Source organism: Lycium barbarum, chromosome 9 (genome assembly GCF_019175385.1).
Source record: "Lycium barbarum isolate Lr01 chromosome 9, ASM1917538v2, whole genome shotgun sequence".
In the NCBI taxonomy this organism is placed as follows: domain Eukaryota; kingdom Viridiplantae; phylum Streptophyta; class Magnoliopsida; order Solanales; family Solanaceae; genus Lycium; species Lycium barbarum.
In genome coordinates, this window is record NC_083345.1 from 110,927,516 (window position 1) to 110,947,630 (window position 20,115).

The following is a 20,115-nucleotide window of genomic DNA, read 5'->3' on the forward strand; positions in this document are numbered from 1 at the left end:
ATAGATTGTGTGACCCCCCTCCCCCCAATCTTATAACACTGTTCACGCTTCAGATATCAGTATTGAACGTGCGGGAAGTGTTGAGTCCCTCATTGTTTGTGTGATGGGAACATGAACTCCTTCTATGTCTTATGAGTTTGGAGGTTGTGAAACTCCTTAAATGTCATGGTTTTGAATGGTAACAATCTCGGATGGAGCCCCTCTCCATTTCTTATTAGAGAAAATGGACAAATACCCCAACGTATGACCAGATTACTAACTATACACTTTATCTATAAAGGGGTCCTATATTGCCCCCCAAAACTTTTAAAAATGGAATAAACACGCCCTTAGGTGCTGAGGTGGCATAGAGAGTGTGCTCACTCTCTTGGAGGCATGTGAGAGGTGAAAAATATTAAAATCTAATTCACTTATATGTGTCATTTTTTAATTGGGTGCTTCACGTTAATTATCGTTATAACTTTCCTACCATCATAAAATTACCACCATTTTATGCCTTTCCTACTACTTATCATTTTTCCTCTTTTGTAGATCTATTTGGGCTCCCTTTTTCTCATAAGAGTTTCATAAGGTCAGATCCTAACCTTATTTAATTGGGCTTATTTCCCCAGGAGAGTGACGAGAGACACTGAGACGAAGGCGGTGTTGCTGAAATTCCAGCGAGATCTGATGTCTCCGGATTCCGGTTGATCAGCGGCGGCAGCGAACGAAAAATAAAGAAGAGGGAGAGAGAGACAGCTGTCCGCCAATTCTTCGAGGATTTGTATCTTTTTTTGCGATACCCCTGCAATAAAACTATTTTTTTTTTTTTAATAGTTAGCTTGACTTCTGCTGATCTGAACGCATCTGCTGCACGTTTTCTGCAAGAGTCTTAGAATTCTTTTACTAGCATTTTGAAACAATCAATGAACAGGCTAATTTTTTAGGCAAACGAATATTACAGTACCTTATGATAAAAGATGAGATTATCAAATCTGAGGCACAACTCCTTTAATGCCTTAAATCTTCTTACTGATCTGATGTTGCATTTGATAGGGAATACACTCCTAATATGCTAATGTATTTGATGAATGTACCTAATGATGGAACTTGGATCAATTACTCAAATATTTACCTAAATTTCTTTTGCTTCATCTTAGAAACACGTTAATTTTGGTATGCGACTTTTTGTGATATGTTTGAAAATGATACCCATTTATGTGTAGTTAAAAATCAAAAAATGAACCAAACCGAGAATAATCAAACCGACAAATATTTATTTTATTTGGTTTGGTTTGATTTTAATAATGACAAAACTGATTAATTGGGTTTTGATTTTAACCAAAAATCAATCCACACCGAACCGTGAAGACACCTAGCTGAGATTGACATTTTATGCAGCAATATATTCCATTTTAAAAAGGTTCGGGGGAGGGGGTAATAGGACCCTATGTTTTTTAACATATTGTTTTATTAATTAAAATAGTCAGTGGGGTAACACCCAATGACCTTGTTTTTAAAAAAAATAAAAATAAAAATAAGACCCCATGTAGAAAAGATGTTTAGTTGGTAATCTGGTCATACGTATATGTCGGGGGAGGGAGGGATTTGACCATTTGCTTAGAAAAGAAGATTCAAATTCCGTCGCACAGAATCACGAATATTTCTTCTCTTCCTTAGGAGGATAATTTATTTATTTAACACAACCAAAGGGTTACATAGTCCAACCATATTACATAGAAGAATATTTCTATTGAAATTTATCCCTCTCCTCTTTATTTTTGAGGTTGAAAAATTAAAGTTGAATAATTCTAAAATAACACAACACTTGAGGGGCTAACGCATACCCTTATTCTTTAGCACAGTTAGTATTAATAAAACCCGAGAGCTTGATTTATGAAGAGGCTTTGTTTGCTCGGTGTTTCTTCCTTTCTGAGAGCAATTTTGCAAACCTACAAAGAATAAATTATTATAATTAGAAATAAAATAGATTTACGAAAAAACTTAAAAACCTAAATTCTACATCTTCCCAATGTTTATCAATTCACTTTGATTTTGACAGTCAAATTTATTATATGCCTTAATTTGAAAAATTACAAAGTTTCAGAATGTAAAGAATTACTGTATTTTGAATTTTGTCGTTTTAAACTACATGTGTGTATAACATACCAAGAGCCCTTTGAGCCTATAAAATATACGCATTTTGAGGTTAATATCTAACTACGATTTAATTGATTACAACTAAAAATATTTTATGTATTTTACCTCTTCAGAGCTTCCTCATTGGTTTCAGGATCCTCTTTGGAAACTGGTTTCTTCAACAAGTTTTGACCAACTTGTACCAGTAAGTTCATATTAGCCTCTGTAGCATTATCGATTACGGTAGTTGAACCTATTAGTGCATTTTCCTGGTATTACATATTACGAACAATTAATTATTTAGATAAATTGAAAAAAGAAAGTATGTCACATAAATTGAAAGCGACGAATTATTAGGAGTATTGAATGTTATTGAGCGAGATGTCCTTACTTGAATCCTGAGGTAATTCTTTGCAGCATTAAGATCATGAAAGACAGTGGAAATGTAATAATCATTCATGTCAGCACTTGCTCTAGATACCATTTGAAGTAAAGGGCTGGAATTATTATGATATAGCCATTTAAGAGCACCCCATTTAGCTGCTTCTTGTACTGTGTATGTATGATAAAAATCTGCAGTAGTGCCCGTGCCTAATGAGAGCAGCAACATTTGTGTGTAGTTCATTGACTTGATAGAGGCGAATGCTGGATCCGCTTCCGCCGCACGGTTGGTTGCTATGCTAAGGGCAACTAAGGCCTGTCAAATCATATATATACAGTCAAAACTCTCAATAACAGTTGTCCTTTATAATAACATTTCACTATAATAATCATATTTTATGTGGAACCAATTATTCATGTTTTTTCCCCCTTAATCCTCCTTGAGGTTGGGGGTGGGGGGGGGGGAGGGGGTGTTTGGCAAGACTTCTACCTGTTTATTAATCACCAGTAAAGTAGTACATAAGAGAGGGGGACATAAAATACAAACCTCTCTTTTGAACTAAATGGGGAACGAACATGCTCAGCCCTTTACATTTGTGATGAAGATCAATGTAGTTAGCTATACAGGGATCTATGCATCTAATTGGTATATCTATACATGAATGTTTTATGTTGTATTATATGTTCTCTAAAATAACATTTTGTTATACTAGCAAAAATATAAGTATCAAAATAAACGATGTCATTTTAGAGAGATTTAACTGAATATGTATTAACTAGTAATGAGCAACTAAAACGTAGTCGTAATTTTAAATGCATATTACATAATTTTTTTGTGGTGAAAAAAGGAAAATATTGCCAGATACCTATAATAACAAGCTGAGATATTCCTAACAAAAGAAATTGCCAGATACCTATAATAGTATTATAACTAAGCATATTTTATTCTCTAGCTAGAAAGATTAACTAGTGAAAATGTTGATTGAAAAACGTAATATTTGTTGGTATGATAATCAAAGACCCATTGTGATTATTAAAAATATAGTTATTATTAAATAAATATGAGGGAATTAATGAATGTACCGGATTACCAGCAGCGATACCACCGTCAACAATATTGAACTCATATTTATTTCCTTGACCATCATTAGTCACAAAGTAATGTGGAGGCAAATAAGTTGGAGCTGCTGCCGTGCCGTAGCCTATGTCAGACATCTTAGCATCCAAATAAGGAGAATTTGCTATCTATATATTTGTTTCAAAACACAGAATAGCTATTAGGAGTCAATTTCTTTAATTGTCACTCAATTATTCATTAAAGTCACTTAATTTAATTTGTATCAATAAAGTCACGCAACTATGTATATTCATTTAATAATAATAAAGTCACTTAACTTAGTTTTGAAGGTCCTGGTCTAAATGATATTGTATTATTTAGAGTCTGTTTGGCCTAGCGGTTCTGAGGCTAAAAACATTTATTTATTTTTTAGAAAAAAACATTTTTTTTTTGGATACTTGAGGTGTTTGGCCAATTAATAAAACTGTTTTTAAATAGAAGCAGAAGCAATTTTTCTGCGGTTGGAAAGAAGCTGAAAATTTCTGCTTCTTGAAAAAGCAAAAGCAGAAGCAGAAGCAGAAATTAATTTTCTTTGAGACAAAAATATCCCTGCATAAATACATATTTACTAAGTATATCTCTCATTAATCCATTAGGGATGAAATCATTGAGAATCTTCATGATGTATGAAGGATTCTACTTATTTTTGTGTTGATTTTTAATTTGCGGAATGATTTTGAATTTTATTTTGGTTGTAGTTTATTAGTATATTTAAATCATCGTAATGATGTTTCATCAATATTTAATATTTTTTATTCATTTATGTATTCTATTAATTGAAAATTTTAATATGTATTTTTAAATTTTAATTAGTTAAAAGTCAAAACTTAATTAAAGTCTTTCATAATAGCTATGTAAATTAATTTTTCTCTGTAAAATCTTGATAGTAAACGTTTATTGATACTTATCCTTTTTCATAATTTGATACTCAAAAACACTTTCTTAAGAAGACAAGCCAAACACAATCTGCTTATTAAAAATAGTTAAAAGCATTTTTCAAATGAATTAGCCAACCACAAATTACTTCTCATAAAAGTACTTTTTTGAATAACAATTCTCAAAATAAGTAGTTTTTAGCCGCTAGGCCAAACAAGCTCTTAGTGTAGCGTTCAGGTCTAGAGCTACCATAAAAAAATAGTTTATTTTGCCAAGTCAGATTTATTTTAATAACTGGAAGTGACAAATCCAACTAGAGTGACTTTATAAGAGAAAACATAAAAGTTGAGTGACTTTATTGATATAAAACTAAGTGACTTTATCAAATAATTACACATAGTTGAGTGACTTTATTGATTACAAAATTAAGTCAAGTCACTTTACTAAATACTTAGACATAATTGAGTGATTTTATTGAGACAAAATTAAATTAACTATGACTTTACTAACGAATAACACGTTATCTGCACTTGCATATCTAGCTGATATAATATATGGAAGACTTACCTTCGATTTACTAAATATAATGGGCTGATTTTTCTTGATGTCAAAGGTTGTAAGAACAACATCTGTTAAAGCCTGATGCAAACGAGTCTCTCCCAACTTATCTTGCAGAACTTTGTGAAAATATTTTCCATCATATTTTGGGGCTAGAATTGGAGGATAGGCACTGCAATTGAAAATATAAGTATAATATTTATACTATGAATGTAATTTTTTGTATTATCGATACAATATTTTGCTTGTCATGGTAGGTTACTTGACTTATAACAATTTTATTCTAAGTGATCTTAGTATAAAATAGTTAAATATATAAAACTATACCCAGGTGGGAAAATCTTTGGGCCATGCTCGAAGTAAAATGGTACAATATCTTTGGCAGCATAGAAGGGGCGATTCTTCTCATTTGGAGCAGTTATCATAGTGGCCAATAAGCCATCTGTACTTGTTCCTGCGATCACATCAAAGTAATCTGCAAGCCTCGCATTTACACCGTCCAATTCCTGACTCAGAAATAATCCTTCATTAATCAGATACGTTTATACAAAAGAACTTTTTTTGTTCAATTCCATTTAAGCTTTAATTTCTTGTATTTCACAAATTGTTTTATTTTCAAGTACACAATAGATCTCTGTTATTTTGAACTATTTTTATATATAGTTCAGGCACGAGACCCTTATAGTAGGCTGGGCCGAAAGCCAACCTAAAGAGTTGTTGTCTTTAGAATCAACTTGTTAAAAAAATGCATAATACATGTAATTAATTTCATATAATATTTCTTTTTATGAATTGTTTAATTAAGTCATATCTTACTCAATAAAGTCTTTTTTCAGATTTACAAGGACAGATCGGAAGGACCAGGGGAAAAAAGAGTTATTTGCTCTATTTATACGTGCTGCTCCAACACAAAATTTTGAGTAGAACTGTTAACCTTAAAGTGCCTGGAAGAAGAATGCAGTTTGTAATTTTTATTTTAACTAAGTTATAAACAATGAGAGTGTAAAATTTACCAAACAAATCTCTACCGTTCCCACAAGATCGATTTAAGTTACCAACTGAATTTATTATTTTTTTCTCCTAGGTAGGTTGGGGTTTCGTTTTGTACCTTTTATGTTCACATGAAACATTCGAGACTTAAGGTTAACTCAAAAACTAAAATAAAAAAAATAAAAAAATAGAGCATTACGAAAAGGATAACTTAATTGAATCACTCGATGACCTGCCAAAGTACCAATGATCAAAGTAAAATTATTGACTAGCAATAAGTTAAGGTTTGCCCTGATTTTTTCTTATTATATTTGGATTTTTTCTTTTCTAGAAGGAACGGCAAAGAGTTTATCTAATTGATTTAATTTTACTTTTTTCAAAAAAAAAATATATATATATATATATATAAATCTTGATTTATATTTGGATAACCACTTTTTGGAGGAAATATTTGATTCCTATAAATTGAAGATCCTTCCTTCTCACACAACAACAATAGTATCCAGAATGTATTAAAAGAGTTTTGTTTAAAGAAGATATTATTTTCTCCATAATTTTATGTTATCTTTTGTATTAGTTTTATCATATGTAGGTCAATCGATCAAACGATATTAAATATTATGCCTCTTTTAGTTTTTTTTTTTTTTTGGTCTGATTTATCATTGATCAAGATTTGCTACTATCAATTGCCACTTTATTAGTTCGAATCCAACACAATAAGCACTGAAATAATACGATTCAAGTGTAGAAAAATAGTGATGCCTCACATACCTAAAAAATTACATATATATACATTACATATATACCTGGAGTTGACCTTCAAGAAAAGCAAGAACAGTAGCCGGGATATTTCCTTTCATGCCACCTCCATCAATACTAAGAACTGTCACTAATTCTCCCACCACAGGGGATGCCCCTACCAAAAAAAGGGAAATAAAAAAAAATCCAAAAGTTGACATTTCAGATAAACTTTTCTAGTGTTAAGCTTTTCTTGGTACCTTGAGCATCATCTAACAAGCAGGTTATATAGAGACTGTTTGGATGGGCTTATTTTAAGCAGCTTATAAGCTGCAAACAGCTTATAAGCTAAAAAAAAAAATAAGTTGGGGTAGTTCAATTTATTTTTTTTGGCTTATAAGCTGCTTTAGATAAGCTAAGTCAAACGGACCCAATTATTTTTTTGAGCTTATTTTAAGCACAAAATAATTTTAAGTTGGCCAGTCAAACATTCAAAAAAGCTGAAAACAACTTATAAGCCAATCCAAGCCAGCACATAATCATGTAAACAGTCAAAGGTGTTATGAAATTACGATAATCCAACTTTTTGGAAAGTTTTATCTTGAGACACTCTTCTCTTTGGCAAGTGCTCCATTGTGGATCCACCTCATATTTTCATTCCTTTTCACTTCAATAACAATTCCTAAACATACTTCTCATGCTGAAATCGGGTGTTGTAAAGTTTTGAGAAAATGATAAAAATGGTCCCGTATGTTTGAGAATAGGTTCAAAATAGTTCCTTAAGTATGCATTAAACTGTTTTGGTCCTTTAAGTTTGTTAAAAAATAAAAAATAAAACTTTTAATCTCCATCAAATATTTACAAAGCTATATTTGTTAGAATTGACTGAAACAGTGGGAAAAAAAAAGATTTAACCATAAAAACTAAGAAAGTTCCATCAAATCATAAAACATCTTCCCTTTAAGAGGTCATTCCTGGTCTGGAAACTTTTAAAGAAGAAACGACCTTTTGATGAGGCCCTGAGCAAACTTGGAATAGATCCTGATTCAATATGCCACTGTTGTAGAATTCTAGAAGTTGAAACCATACACGATACATTCATGATTGGAGAACTTGCAAGTGGCCTTTGGAAAATTTTCAGTGCTCCCCTGGGAATTATTTGAAGTCCTATCTCTACCATGCTTATGCTTTCTAGATGGTGGTCAATAAAACCTAAGAATAGCATTCATCAGATTATTTTAAAGATTACTCCTATTGTTATTTTTTGGGTAATTTGGAAAGCAAGATGTTCTGCTTGTTATGGGCACACTAGTATCTCTTTTGCTCAAGCTAAACATCAGGTTATGCACCATGTGAGATGTGCCATCTCTAAAAACTATGAGAACTTTGACTGTCACTGGCAATGGAATAGTATATGTGACCAAATTCTTTCACTGGCAATGGTATAGTATATGTGACCAAATTCTTTCACTTACTCCTACTATTGAGATCATTGTTGTGAAATGGACTCAACCTCCTCAGGGCTGGATCAAGGTGATCACTGATGGGAGTCGCAATGGTGATGACTATTAGGATTTTGCCCTGATTTGCTCATCATATTTGGATTTTACCTTTTCTTAAAGGAAGCGCAAAGAGTTTACCATAATTGATTTTACTTTGTCCAAAAGGAAAATATAAATCTTCCATATTTGAGTAACCCTTTTCTTGGAGGAAAATTTTTGGACATCTATAAATTGAAGACTTCCTTCCCACGACTAAAAAACACAATAGCATCCACAATGTAGTTATTAAAGAGTCTCGTTTAAGGAGAAATTATTCTCTCAATAGGTTTTTATGCTTTATATATTAGTTTTTACACTAACCCAATAACGATGGTTTCATAAGGGGACTGGAGTAGGCTACCATGAAACAAAAGATATATATGTAGGTCACTTGACCAAATCATACTATACTTTTATGTCTTTTTAGTATATCTTCTTTGTCGTCTGATTTATTGTCGTTTAAGGTTTGCAATTATAAGCTTCCGCATGACGCCCTGATTATTTCGATCCCAACAAGTGGTATCAGAGCCGATGGTTTAACCAATGGTTCAACTGGTTGAAGACAGGTTCAAGGCGGCCAGTTCTTATCAAGCTGTAATCGATTTCGTGATAATGAAAATTTTATCCGAAGTACTACATGTGGAGATGAATTTCAACCATATTTTCAACATCCTTGTTGCTGCATATTTTTTTAAAAAAAATAACTTTTAACTCATGCTTAATGTAACGCATGAGCTTCAATTTTCAACTCATGCTTACTTTTAACGTATGAGCTCAAATTTTCAACTCTTGCTTACTTTAAACGCTTGAGCCAATTTTAACCCATGTTCACTTTTAACGCATGGGCTCCACTTTAACCTGTGCTCACTTTTAACGCACAAGGCTCAAATTTTTAACCCATGCCTACTTTTAACCATAGCAAGCAGCAGTGATGAAGATTATGTGAATAAGACGAATCAACTTTTGTCAAGAAAATTCAGGCCAAAAGAGGAGATTGTTAGTGTTTTGCCCTGATTTTCTTACTATATTTGGATTTTACCTTTTCTTGAAGGAAGGACAAAGAGTTTACCATAATTGATTTTACTTTTTCCAAAAGGAAAATATAAATCTTCCATATTTGAGTAACTCTTTTCTTGGAGGAAAAAATTTGGACATGTATAAATTGAAGACTTCCTTCCCACAACTAAAAAACACAATAGCATCCATAATGTAGTCATTAAAGAGTCTTGTTTAGGGGGAGATTATTCTCTCAATAGGTTTTTATACTTTATATATTAGTTTTTACGCTAACCCAATTACGAAGTTTTCATAAGGGGACTGGAGCAGGCTACCATGAAACAAAAGATATATATGTAGGTCACTTGACCAAATCATACTATACTATTATGTCTTTTTAGTATATCTTCTTTGTCGTCTGATTTATTGTCGTTCAAGGTTTGCAATTATAAGCTTCCGCATGACGCCCTGATTATTTCGATCCCAACCATGACGAGATAGGAACAGGTGGAATAGTGAGGGATTCGAATGGCCTTTTGATCATGGCTTTTGCTAATAATGTTGGAAGAGGTTCTAGTAATCTTGCCGAAGCTAAAGCTGCATTTTTTGGATTTAACTGGTGCATATCAAATGGACTTCATAATATTGTTCTTGAAAGTGATTCCCTCCTTATTACTAACATGATAAAAGGAAGAGCTACTTTGGCATGGAATCTTCAAGACACGGTGATGGATATCAGAGATCTTATTGAACACTCCAATATAGTGATCCAACACTGCTATCGGGAGGCAAATCAAGTCACGGATGCTATGGCAAAATACAGTCTAGATAATAGGGAGCTTCTTATTTTTGAGTCCAAAGATCTGCCGAGAAAAGCCAAAGGCCCCTACATTCTTGATAAGGCTCAGATGGCTTCATTTCGACACAAGCGCAATAATTTTTTGGAGAGCTGATTTTTTTGTTGTATATAATCTGTCCATAGGGCTGTGTATTCCCCTGTAGTCTGCTTGTTGTAGGACACCGTTTTTGGTAGAAGGTGTTTTGGCTTTTGCCCATTTCTACCCTTTTGTGTATTTCTTCTTTGATTAATAAAAGCAAGCGCAAAGCGCAAATTATATTTTTTTTAAAAATGCACAAAATTTCGGCTTTTACTACAACAACAAGAATGAAATGTTAAATAAATAAATAAATAACTATGGATGAATGCGTCAAGATAAGTTTCTAATCTATATATAGTTAATTAAAATTTCGGCTTTTACTACGACGACAAGAATGAAATGTTAAATAAATAAATAAATAACTATGGATGAATGCGTCAAGATAAGTTTCTGATCTATATATAGTTAATTAAAAATGATTGATCAATTATGCAAATTAGGTGATGTATATCCAATCAAAGTAGCCAAAAGTCTGATGATTGTCATTAGATTTGTTAAAAGTTATCTCCTAAGTTATCATTACTGCCTTTTTAGTAGCACCAAATTCTTAACACCATCCTATATTATAATGTAAGTAGACAAATGGCATGCAGCTTCCATTAAAATCTGAGCCATCAAATTGAACAACATATATAGAAACATAAACTCGTTGATCATTCTTTGGAGAAGAACTCACTTGTTGTCACGCCCAAAACTGGAGTAGAACGTGCTTGACATTTATCTCAATCTGATCATCGAGTGAATTTTTGTGTCTAACTGATTGTAAGATATATTTGACTGAACTGTCTGATCTAACTTAAAAGGCTAACGTCATTAATAATAATCAATCAATCAACTCTGAAGCAGAATACAAAGAAAAAAACCGAGACTGCACTCCATAATACCGACTAGGCTAAGTCATGATCATCTAAGAATATGAAATACATAAATATCTTTTGGGGCATTGCCAAAATACTTTAAAATCTAGAATAAAACAATAAAAAAACGGAGGAAATAAGTTGAGTTGGGGTCCAAATCTAGGTAGTTGTGCTCGGAATATAGTCGGTTATATCTGCATCCAAAAGAATGGAAATAGGCCCCACCGACTAAGTATCACTGATAGAATACCAAGTAGATCTCACACACTAATAGACAAGAAAGTAGGATTCACAAGTAAGCATGTAGTAAATCATTTAAAGTTCAAAAACGGATATAAGCTGAAAAACAGAGACCGTAAGTTGTAATTGAAAATTGAGTTATCTTAAAAAATATACCTTTTACGAAAAGAGTTACACATAGTGATTCTGTGTACGTGCGATCTAGCAACACACACGGGGAGTGTCCTATCTCCTCATCCAACACTAACTTCTACGAGTGTTGAGTAGCTAACTCTAATCTTGTCGAGACTCACATAAGGAGAGGTCATCTAGCTCTCTCATTTGAGTCTGGATGAGATCACACAAATAATCACTAAGCATGTACTGAGAATAGATATTGCAATCAAATTGCATATAACAGGTAGTGATGCATGTGAGCATATATAAAATTCGAAAAATTGATCCAAGTAATGCACAAGTCACATAAAGCAACATGTAACACATGTATTTCTGTTATTTCAGTTCCTTGTTTTAAGTCTATATCGAGTAATGTGATAAACTATGCACTCGTCTACTCCCACAAGCACTTAGTCATAAAAGTCTTATTTTATGCATTTCATCAAGCACATATGGAGGTTTAACTAAATATCTCCTCCTAGTAAGTAACCCTTAACTTACCTTAGTTATGACACAAATTTCACCTTCCAGTATCCACGCGTGTTCAACAATTCAAGATTTACAGTTCATAATAATAAAGAAAGTTTAAAGAAAGTTAGCTCTTTATTTGTTTATCTCGCCCTTCTTTCTTTTCTTCGATTTCAGATGGTAAAAAAGAGAATGAAATTTCCGATCTTTTACCCAAAGTGCGGTACACTTCACACCAACCCAAACTCCCTGCCCTCATAAAAAAAAGTGACAGTGGAGCGCAACAATCAAAATACACTCAACAATTCACTAGAATTAAGTCTCAATATAAGGATTTTTTTTTAATCAATCTCCTCCATCTTAGATGGAAGCACTTTATAGATAAAAGGGAGAGAATATACAGAACAGTGGAGTAATAACTCCCTGTACCTACTAAGAATGGGACATATTCCATTCTATGAGACTAGTAGGCTTTCAAGTATGCTCACAAAAGAAGATTATACTGAAAGGAGATAAATCCTTTCCAGTCAGTTCCTCCTATAGCCTATCACGGAACATTGAAATTGTACATTCTATATATGTTCCTGTCCAGATAGAAGGAGTTCTTGTGAATTTTCTTCCTGAAAGAAGGCATCTGTAATTTGTCCATATTGAATTCTCCTTTAGCTTCCTTTGGTGAAAAGATGAAAGTTATTCATGTGAACAGGTTCAGAGCATTTCAATCCCCAGATGGCCAGAATATCGGCTACTTTATTGCCTTCTCTAAAGCATGTTTGATGCTCCAGTTGTTAAAATTTTCCATCTTCTTTTGGATATCTTGAGTGATGCTCTTTAAACTCCGGGGAGGTTCACTGTTGTCCAGAATCCATTCAGTGAGCATCTTAGAATCACATTCCATCTCTAAATTTTTAATGCTTGTACTGATGCACCACTCAATCCCAGTTCTAAGTGCCACTGCTTCAGCCATATTATTTGTCATGATTCCCAAAGGTTCTGCATAAGCATTCACCAACTGACCAAGATGATCCCTAATGATTCCTCCTCCACCACTAATACTAGGATTGCCTTTGGTACAACCATCCGAGTTGAGCTTGAAGAAATTATTGATAAGTGTTTTCCATTTCACTATCGCAAAGGAGATGTGAGTCTTGGCATGATCAACCATATTCAGAAAAATCTTCCAGCCAAGGAAACGAGGGATATCATTGAATTGTTTATGAGTGATCATGATCAGCTGTTGTTGAATGTAGTGAATGATATTATTCTGATGCAAGTGTTTGTTGTCAAATCTGCTATTGCATCTGGCCTTCCAGATCTGCCAGATGATAATGCTAGGAAGCACTTGCATGATCAGTTCTTGCAAAAGATTAGAGGTTTTAGCAATCCACTAGTTGATAATATGGTGCCTGCTTCCTGAGTTGCCAAACCTGATGCCAAACAAATGATTGAAAAAATTCCAGACTCTTTGACTAATCATAATTCTTAGGAATAAGTGATCCACATGTTCTTGTTGATGAATTGTGCAACATGAACACATAGAAGGGATTTGGATCCCAAACTTGGCCATATTCTGATCAACAACAATTCTATTCTTCAGAAGTTTCCAAAGGAAGAAACAGATTTTGAAGGGAATTTTTTTATGCCAAATGATTTTGTTGAAATGGGAGGAGGGATGTTGTTCTCTAATAATGTTCCAAACAGATTTACAGGAAAATTTTCCATCTAGACTAGGAGTCCACACAGGGTGGTCCTTTAGAACAAAAGATTTTTTAGTAATTCCTTGGATGTGGTTGATAATGTTGTCAGGGAGAACTTTTTCGAGTTTGGGGATATTCCATCCATCTAAGGTCATATAATCAGAGACAATACCTTTGACAGATGTAGAAGCATTCCCATAGTTAGCTAATCTCCCTTTTCCTGTCCAGTCATCCCATCAAAAATTAGAATTGCCTTTGTTGGCATTCCATTGAATCAGGTGATCTATTTTATCTCTGATTTTCATCATTCTTTTCCAACAATGCGACTGAGTATAACTCCATTTTCTAGCACTGGGATGCACTCTTCTTGCATATTTGGCTTTAAGGAAATCAGCCCAAAAAGAATCCTTCGTCCTGAACTGCCACCAAAGTTTAGCTCCAAAATTCTCATTAATTTCATAAAGAGATCTGATACCAATGCCACCTTCAGCAGTGGTCTTGCACATTTTATGCCATGCAACCCAGTAGTGTTTAGTCTTTCCTTCATTTCTTCCCCAAAAGAAATTGGCAAATATTTTCTCCATGATCTTAAGGATGCCTTTTGGGGGTTGACAGATGGATAAAAGGTGAACTGGCATGGCTGATAAAACATGCTTGATCAATATGAATTTTCCTCCAGAAGAGAGCATTTTGCAATGCCAGGTTCCAAGTTTTTTGAGAATTTTGGTAGGATCATCTGTGAAATATTCAATCTTATTCCTCCCCTGGAATAAAGGACATCCTAGATATTTTATTGAGAATTCTTTCCTTTGAACCTGCAAGAGATTAGAGACAATAATAATTCTATTAGTGGAGATGTTATCATTCATAATAAAACAACTTTTCTCCCTATTAATAAGCTGTCCAGAGTTCTTTTCATATTTTGTTAAGCACTCTATCACCAACTTAAGTGTTTGTGATTTTCCTGCACAAAAAAATGATAAGATCATCCGCATAAGAAAGATGATTAATCTTAGGCCCATTAGGTTGCATATAGAAACCAATGAATCTAGGATTGTTATAAAGGTTATTAAGCAGTCTAGATAAAGCTTCAGCAGCAATAATAAATAAAGAGGGGGACAAAGGATCTCCCTATTTTACTCCTCTTTGTGATTTGAAGAAGCCATGTCTCCTCCCATTTATAACCATACTGTACCACATGTTGGACAATAGATTCCAAATAGCATGCACCCAAGCTTCATTGAAACCCATCTTTCTCATCACATAACAAATAAAGTTCCATGACATCCTGTCATAAGCCTTGGTCATATCAATCTTGAATATTACATTGCCTCCCTTGTTATTCTTCTTCATGTCATGAATGATTTCTTGAGCCAACATGACATTCTCCCCAATAGCTCTCCCTTTAACAAATCCACTCTGGTTAGGGGATATAAGTTTAGGGATAATCTTGGACAGTTTGTTGTTGAGCACCTTAGAAACAATTTTTTGTGTAACATTGCTCAGACATATAGGTCTGAATTCAGCAAATTCCTAAGGAGATTCCATTTTAGGCAACAGAATGAGGCAGGTACTAGTGAAGAATTTTGGCATCGGTTTGCCTCCAATAACTGCTTTAACCATGTTAAACCTATCATCCCCAACAATTTCCCAAGCTTTTTGAAATAAAAGCCCACTGAAACCATCAGGGCCTGGGGAACTATTGGGGTTAATGTCAAAGACCACCTCTTTGACTTCTTGAATAATTGGGATAACATTCAAGTAATCATTGTCAGATTTAGTGATCAAATTAGGAATGTGATCTAAGATATTTCTATCAATAGTATCAATTCCTTGAGAGAATAGATTCTGGTAAAAATCAACAACAGCTAAGCCAATCTCATTATCACCCTGAATCCAGTCCCCATTATGCAGAATTCTATGCATATTAAGAATGCTTCTTCTTCCTCTAACCACTAAGTGAAAGAAGCTAGTGTTTTCATCACCTTCAACTTGCCATTTCAAATCAGCCTTTTGTCTCCAAAAGGAGTCAACTTGTTTATGGTATAGGATAATATCAACTTTGGTTTTATGAAGACGTATTCTATTATTCTCAGGAGCCATACTCTGATAATTTTCTTCTTCCTGAATAACCTTTTCTTCCAGATGTTTCAAGTGAACAAATATATCACTTATGGTATTCCTGGACCATATGCTCAGAGCTTTACTAGTGTTTTTCATTTTTTGTTGAACTTCCCAAAAGATATACCATCAGTTTGAGTACACCAATTCTCTTTAACAATATCTAGAAAGTCATCATGGTCAGTCCAAAAATTAAGGAACCTGAAATATCTGATCATTTCATTTTGGTTGGTATCACAATTAATTAGAAGAGGACACTGATCAGAGCTGATCCTAGGCATGTGAATGACATTAGAAATAGGGAAAACGTCATTCCAATTGTCATTTACCACCATCATGTCTAATCTTTTCCAGATAACATTTTCTTCTTTTCTTTCATTGCACCAAGTAAACCTGCTTCCAGAGAAGCCAATATCATTAAGACCACAATCTTGTAGGCATTCCATGAATGGAATGCTTTTGTTGAGTCCATGAGGTATTCCTCCCATTTTTTCCTCAGTAGACAGAATGCTATTGAAATCTCCACAAACAGCCCAAGGAGCATTAATGATATGAGCAGTATTCCTCATATAAGCCTATGAATCTTCTCTCCCAGCAGTTTTGGATTTAGCATAAACTATAGAAATAAAACATTATATGTCATTGTCCATAAACTTACAGGTGACCATTTGATCATAGCTAGTCCAAACTGAACATTTCAGAGAAGAATCCCAAAACACCCAGATCTTGTTGCTACAATTTACATGACAACCCTGCATACCAAGGATGACTTTATATCTATCAATGTTGATTTCTTTTATAAAAGGTTCCTAAATAACTACCAAAGAAATTCTATGTTGTAAAATCATGTGTTTTAGCCTTTCAGTGGAGGCTTGAGATTTCATTCCTCTAATGTTCCAATTGAGAATATTAATCATTAAGACCAGAAGAGGATGATTTTTGTAAATTTAGCTTTTGGCCTCTTGTGATAGGAGCTTCTCTGATTGATTGGCTTTTCTTATGAGACTGATTTCCTTGCTTGATATCTTTGGGAATTTTTTGAAGATTGGGCTTTTTGGAACTGGATCCCACTATTGTCTGTATACGATTTTCCACTTCCTAATCTGATGAATCTTATGACTCTTCTCCTTCTAAGGAGCTACCATCTACCCATTCATCACTGGATTCCTTATCATGATCTTAAACCTTATCATTTTGATCTTTCACCTTTCCCAAGTCCTGATTGTCAGTTTCTTTCTCCTTACTCAATTCTTCAAAGTTGTTCTGAATCATAGGAATGACAGGCTCTGAAGGTTTCTGTGTTTTTTTTTTTTTTTTTTTTTGCTTTCTTGTTTGTTCTCATGGGATTTTGCTTGAGTATTCTTGCTTTTGCTACCTTTCCTTCCTTTGACTTCTTGCCAATCATCACCAAATATGTCAACCTGCAGTTCATTATGATCTTTGATAAGAAATACCTGCATCTGAGATTTAGGCTCATTGTCATTAATTTCATTAGCTATTATCTGAGCATTATCATCATCATTCGGTGTCTCATTTTGGTTAACACGTTTGGACTTGATATTAGTGTCCTGGACAATCTCAACATGTTCCACGGTAATCCCCTGATCATTTAAATCATCCATCTCTTTGAGATTATTGTTGATCATGGTCTACTCAATATCGTTGTTTTATTTTTCCTTGGTATCATCAATGCTGATAACATGATCTTCTTTGTCAAAATTATTGGTTTCATTGACAACCCTCTCCTTAGAGACTACTTTTTCATTAGTAGGCATAGGTTTGTCTTTACCAAACAAAGATCTTGTAGGTTTGTAAACAATTTTTGGCGGTTCACTTTGTCCGCTTGTGTTAGTTTTGGGAACATTCTGGTTTTTCTTAGCATCTCTACCTCTTTCATTCTTTTGTGGAATGGAGACTTGTTTTTTTGGTTCATTTTTCATAGGTTCAGCCTCCATTTGTCTGTTGTTGTGTTCATTTTCCCTCTCAGCTTCCTTTTTTTCTTCCTGCATCCTCTTTTCAAGCACCCTACAATTTGCTAAATTGTGTCCCAACCTCCGACAATATTTGCAATATTTGGGAACATTTTCATATTTAATTCTCTGGACAAATCCTTTGAGAGGAGAGTCCTCATCTTCATCCCCAATCCAAACATTATGAATCAAAGGCTTTAGGATATCAATTTCAATTCGAACCTTTGCCATGCTAGGTCTATTAAGATTTTTAGTAGCTAAGTCCAGTTCAAGAGGAATACCAGCATCACTTATAATTTGTTTAATATAATGCCAGTTATGCAAGTGAAACGATAAACCTGGAAGTAGAGCCCAAACTAGGACAGTTGGTAAATCTTCATCGGGTTTAAAATTCGGAGTCCATTTTTGGAGCCACATTTGAAGATCATCAATATCGATCATCCTCTTATATAGCACCGTACTGAAGTCTTCCTCACAAGTGAAGTTCAATAACACATTGAAATTGTCGAATACACCTATCTTGACATTTCCTTTTAGAGAAAAATTTTCAGAGAATCTAGAGCGGAAAACATCAATTTGGGGTCAAGTCTTGATGAATCTGCCCACTAGTGTTCTCCTACATTGATACGCCATCTTGCCATAAAATTCCCTAGATTTGAAGATCACCGTATGCATCCCATTATGGTTTGTTCTCCTTGCTATTGCAGGTTGTTCACAGTGGGTTTGATTAACAGAGGAGTTGGAGGGATCGGTTACCGAAGTGGTATAAGAGATACCTACTTTTTCAATTGCTTGAGGGTTCGAAGTCGCCACAGTTGGGGCATCAATAATATCATCTCCACGCGCCGGCGGGACGCCCATCGGCGGCCCCATGGTCGGGAGCGTGAGACTCAAACGCAGGTGTTTAGAAAGCCGTTATGTTGAAGAGAGAGAAGAGAGAAAATAGCCATTTTTCAGTCTCAATATAAAGATAATCCAACTTTTCAACTTCTTAAGATTTGTCTAGTGCATATATTAATTAACTAATGCAACTGTTTAACACGCTCTATACTTGTTCTTGGATCATATGCAGGGGCGGCTCAACGTAATTTGTGGCCTAAAGCCAAACCATGAGAAGAGGCCTTAAGTTTATTAATAAAATAATTTTTTTCGTTAACGATTGTGTACTTCAAATTAAAATAATCAATTCTAAAAAAAAAAAAAATACTACAGAAGACTTTTTTTTAAAACTTTTTTATCAATATCGTCATCCAATTAGTCATTTTTATATATACATGTTTTTTATGAAATTTTAGTTATTTATCTGAAAACCTATATCACGTTTTAAAAAAAATAATATCTTTTATTAATAACATTTTTTATGATATATAATATTATATAAGACAATAATTTTGGGGCCCTCAATTTTGGGGATTGCCTTAGTTGCCTCCCCATTGAGCCGGCACTTATCGTATGGAAACTGGAAAGGAGGGAGTTGAGGTTTACCTCCTTGCAGAAACCTTAGGTTTCCTTCCCTCCTTAAGTTATTGAAGATTCGATGAAAATATGTGATTTTCTCATGTTAATCCTTGTAAATTTCATGTTAATTGAGTTGAGTTCACACCAATATTATTGGGTTATGGCGATGGTCTAGGTGTTTTTTCTCTTTCAAAGCTCTCAAAAACATTGAAGAACCAAAGTATTTTATCTTTCTAGAATAATGTGTTCTTATATTCTGCGACTTTTTGGGTCCTAGAAGCTCCTCATATATCGCACAAGCATCACTAGACAAACCTGTAATTTCTCTCAACTGTTGTGCGGAGCACAACCATAGAGCCAGAATAAGCTGGACTTCCCCAGGTGTTGTGCAACGCATAACTATACTATCGCAATATTGATAATATTTTGTCTTATCCCACACAAGGGCAATTTGACGAATGGCTTTGGTTTGTATAAGGCAAAATCCATTGACACTAACTGGACGTATCAAAAGATGACACGTGGTGTCGGTGACAGGTCAGATTCGAGTCAGCAAGCGAGGGGCTCCGGTAAAACATACGAAGTTCTTGAGGAGGGTGCCAACTCACCGTTCAAACATCATTCAATGCACAACCGATACAGAAGACCCCCCAAGATTCTTCTGGCCTTTATTAGCCTTTATCACCTTTTGATTACCTTTTATTGCAGCATTAATATTGGTAATTAAGGGGGCATGATTAATGGAACTTGTACCCCACAGCTAAAGCATAAATAGAGTTTTTCATTTCATTGATGGGGCATCTGAAACATTACACAACAATATAAAATATTCATATTATTCTTAGCATTCCCTCTTTCTTGCTTAATTCGTTGAGGTTATAGCGATTCATCGCCT

The 20,115-nt window shown here is 34.2% G+C and overlaps 2 protein-coding genes across 2 annotated transcripts in view; one reads left to right on the top strand and one right to left on the bottom strand.

Moving 5' to 3' along the window:
* The window catches only part of LOC132612165 (uncharacterized), an 82,022-nt gene that overhangs the window by 32,561 nt on the left and 29,346 nt on the right, over window positions 1-20,115 (top strand). The window lies entirely within an intron of this gene.
* Window positions 1,874-6,999, bottom strand: LOC132609408 (probable inactive patatin-3-Kuras 1). The gene is made up of 7 exons (XM_060323381.1): window positions 6,847-6,999; window positions 5,378-5,556; window positions 5,060-5,222; window positions 3,583-3,744; window positions 2,510-2,815; window positions 2,245-2,387; window positions 1,874-1,931 (listed from the first exon to the last, which is right to left on the bottom strand). Exons 1-7 carry the CDS (start codon window positions 6,997-6,999, stop codon window positions 1,874-1,876), a joined length of 1,164 nt encoding a protein of 387 aa, XP_060179364.1.

Excerpts from the sequence above, each read along its gene's own strand:
- LOC132609408 (XM_060323381.1), bottom strand. The coding sequence starts at position 6,999 with ATGTCAACTTTTGGATTTTTTTTTATTTCCCTTTTTTTGGTAGGGGCA. Across the intron at positions 5,223-5,377 it reads CCAAAGATTTTCCCACCTGG|TGCCTATCCTCCAATTCTAG; the intron begins GTATAGTTTTAT and ends TTTCAATTGCAG. Across the intron at positions 1,932-2,244 it reads AATGAGGAAGCTCTGAAGAG|GTTTGCAAAATTGCTCTCAG; the intron begins GTAAAATACATA and ends TATTCTTTGTAG.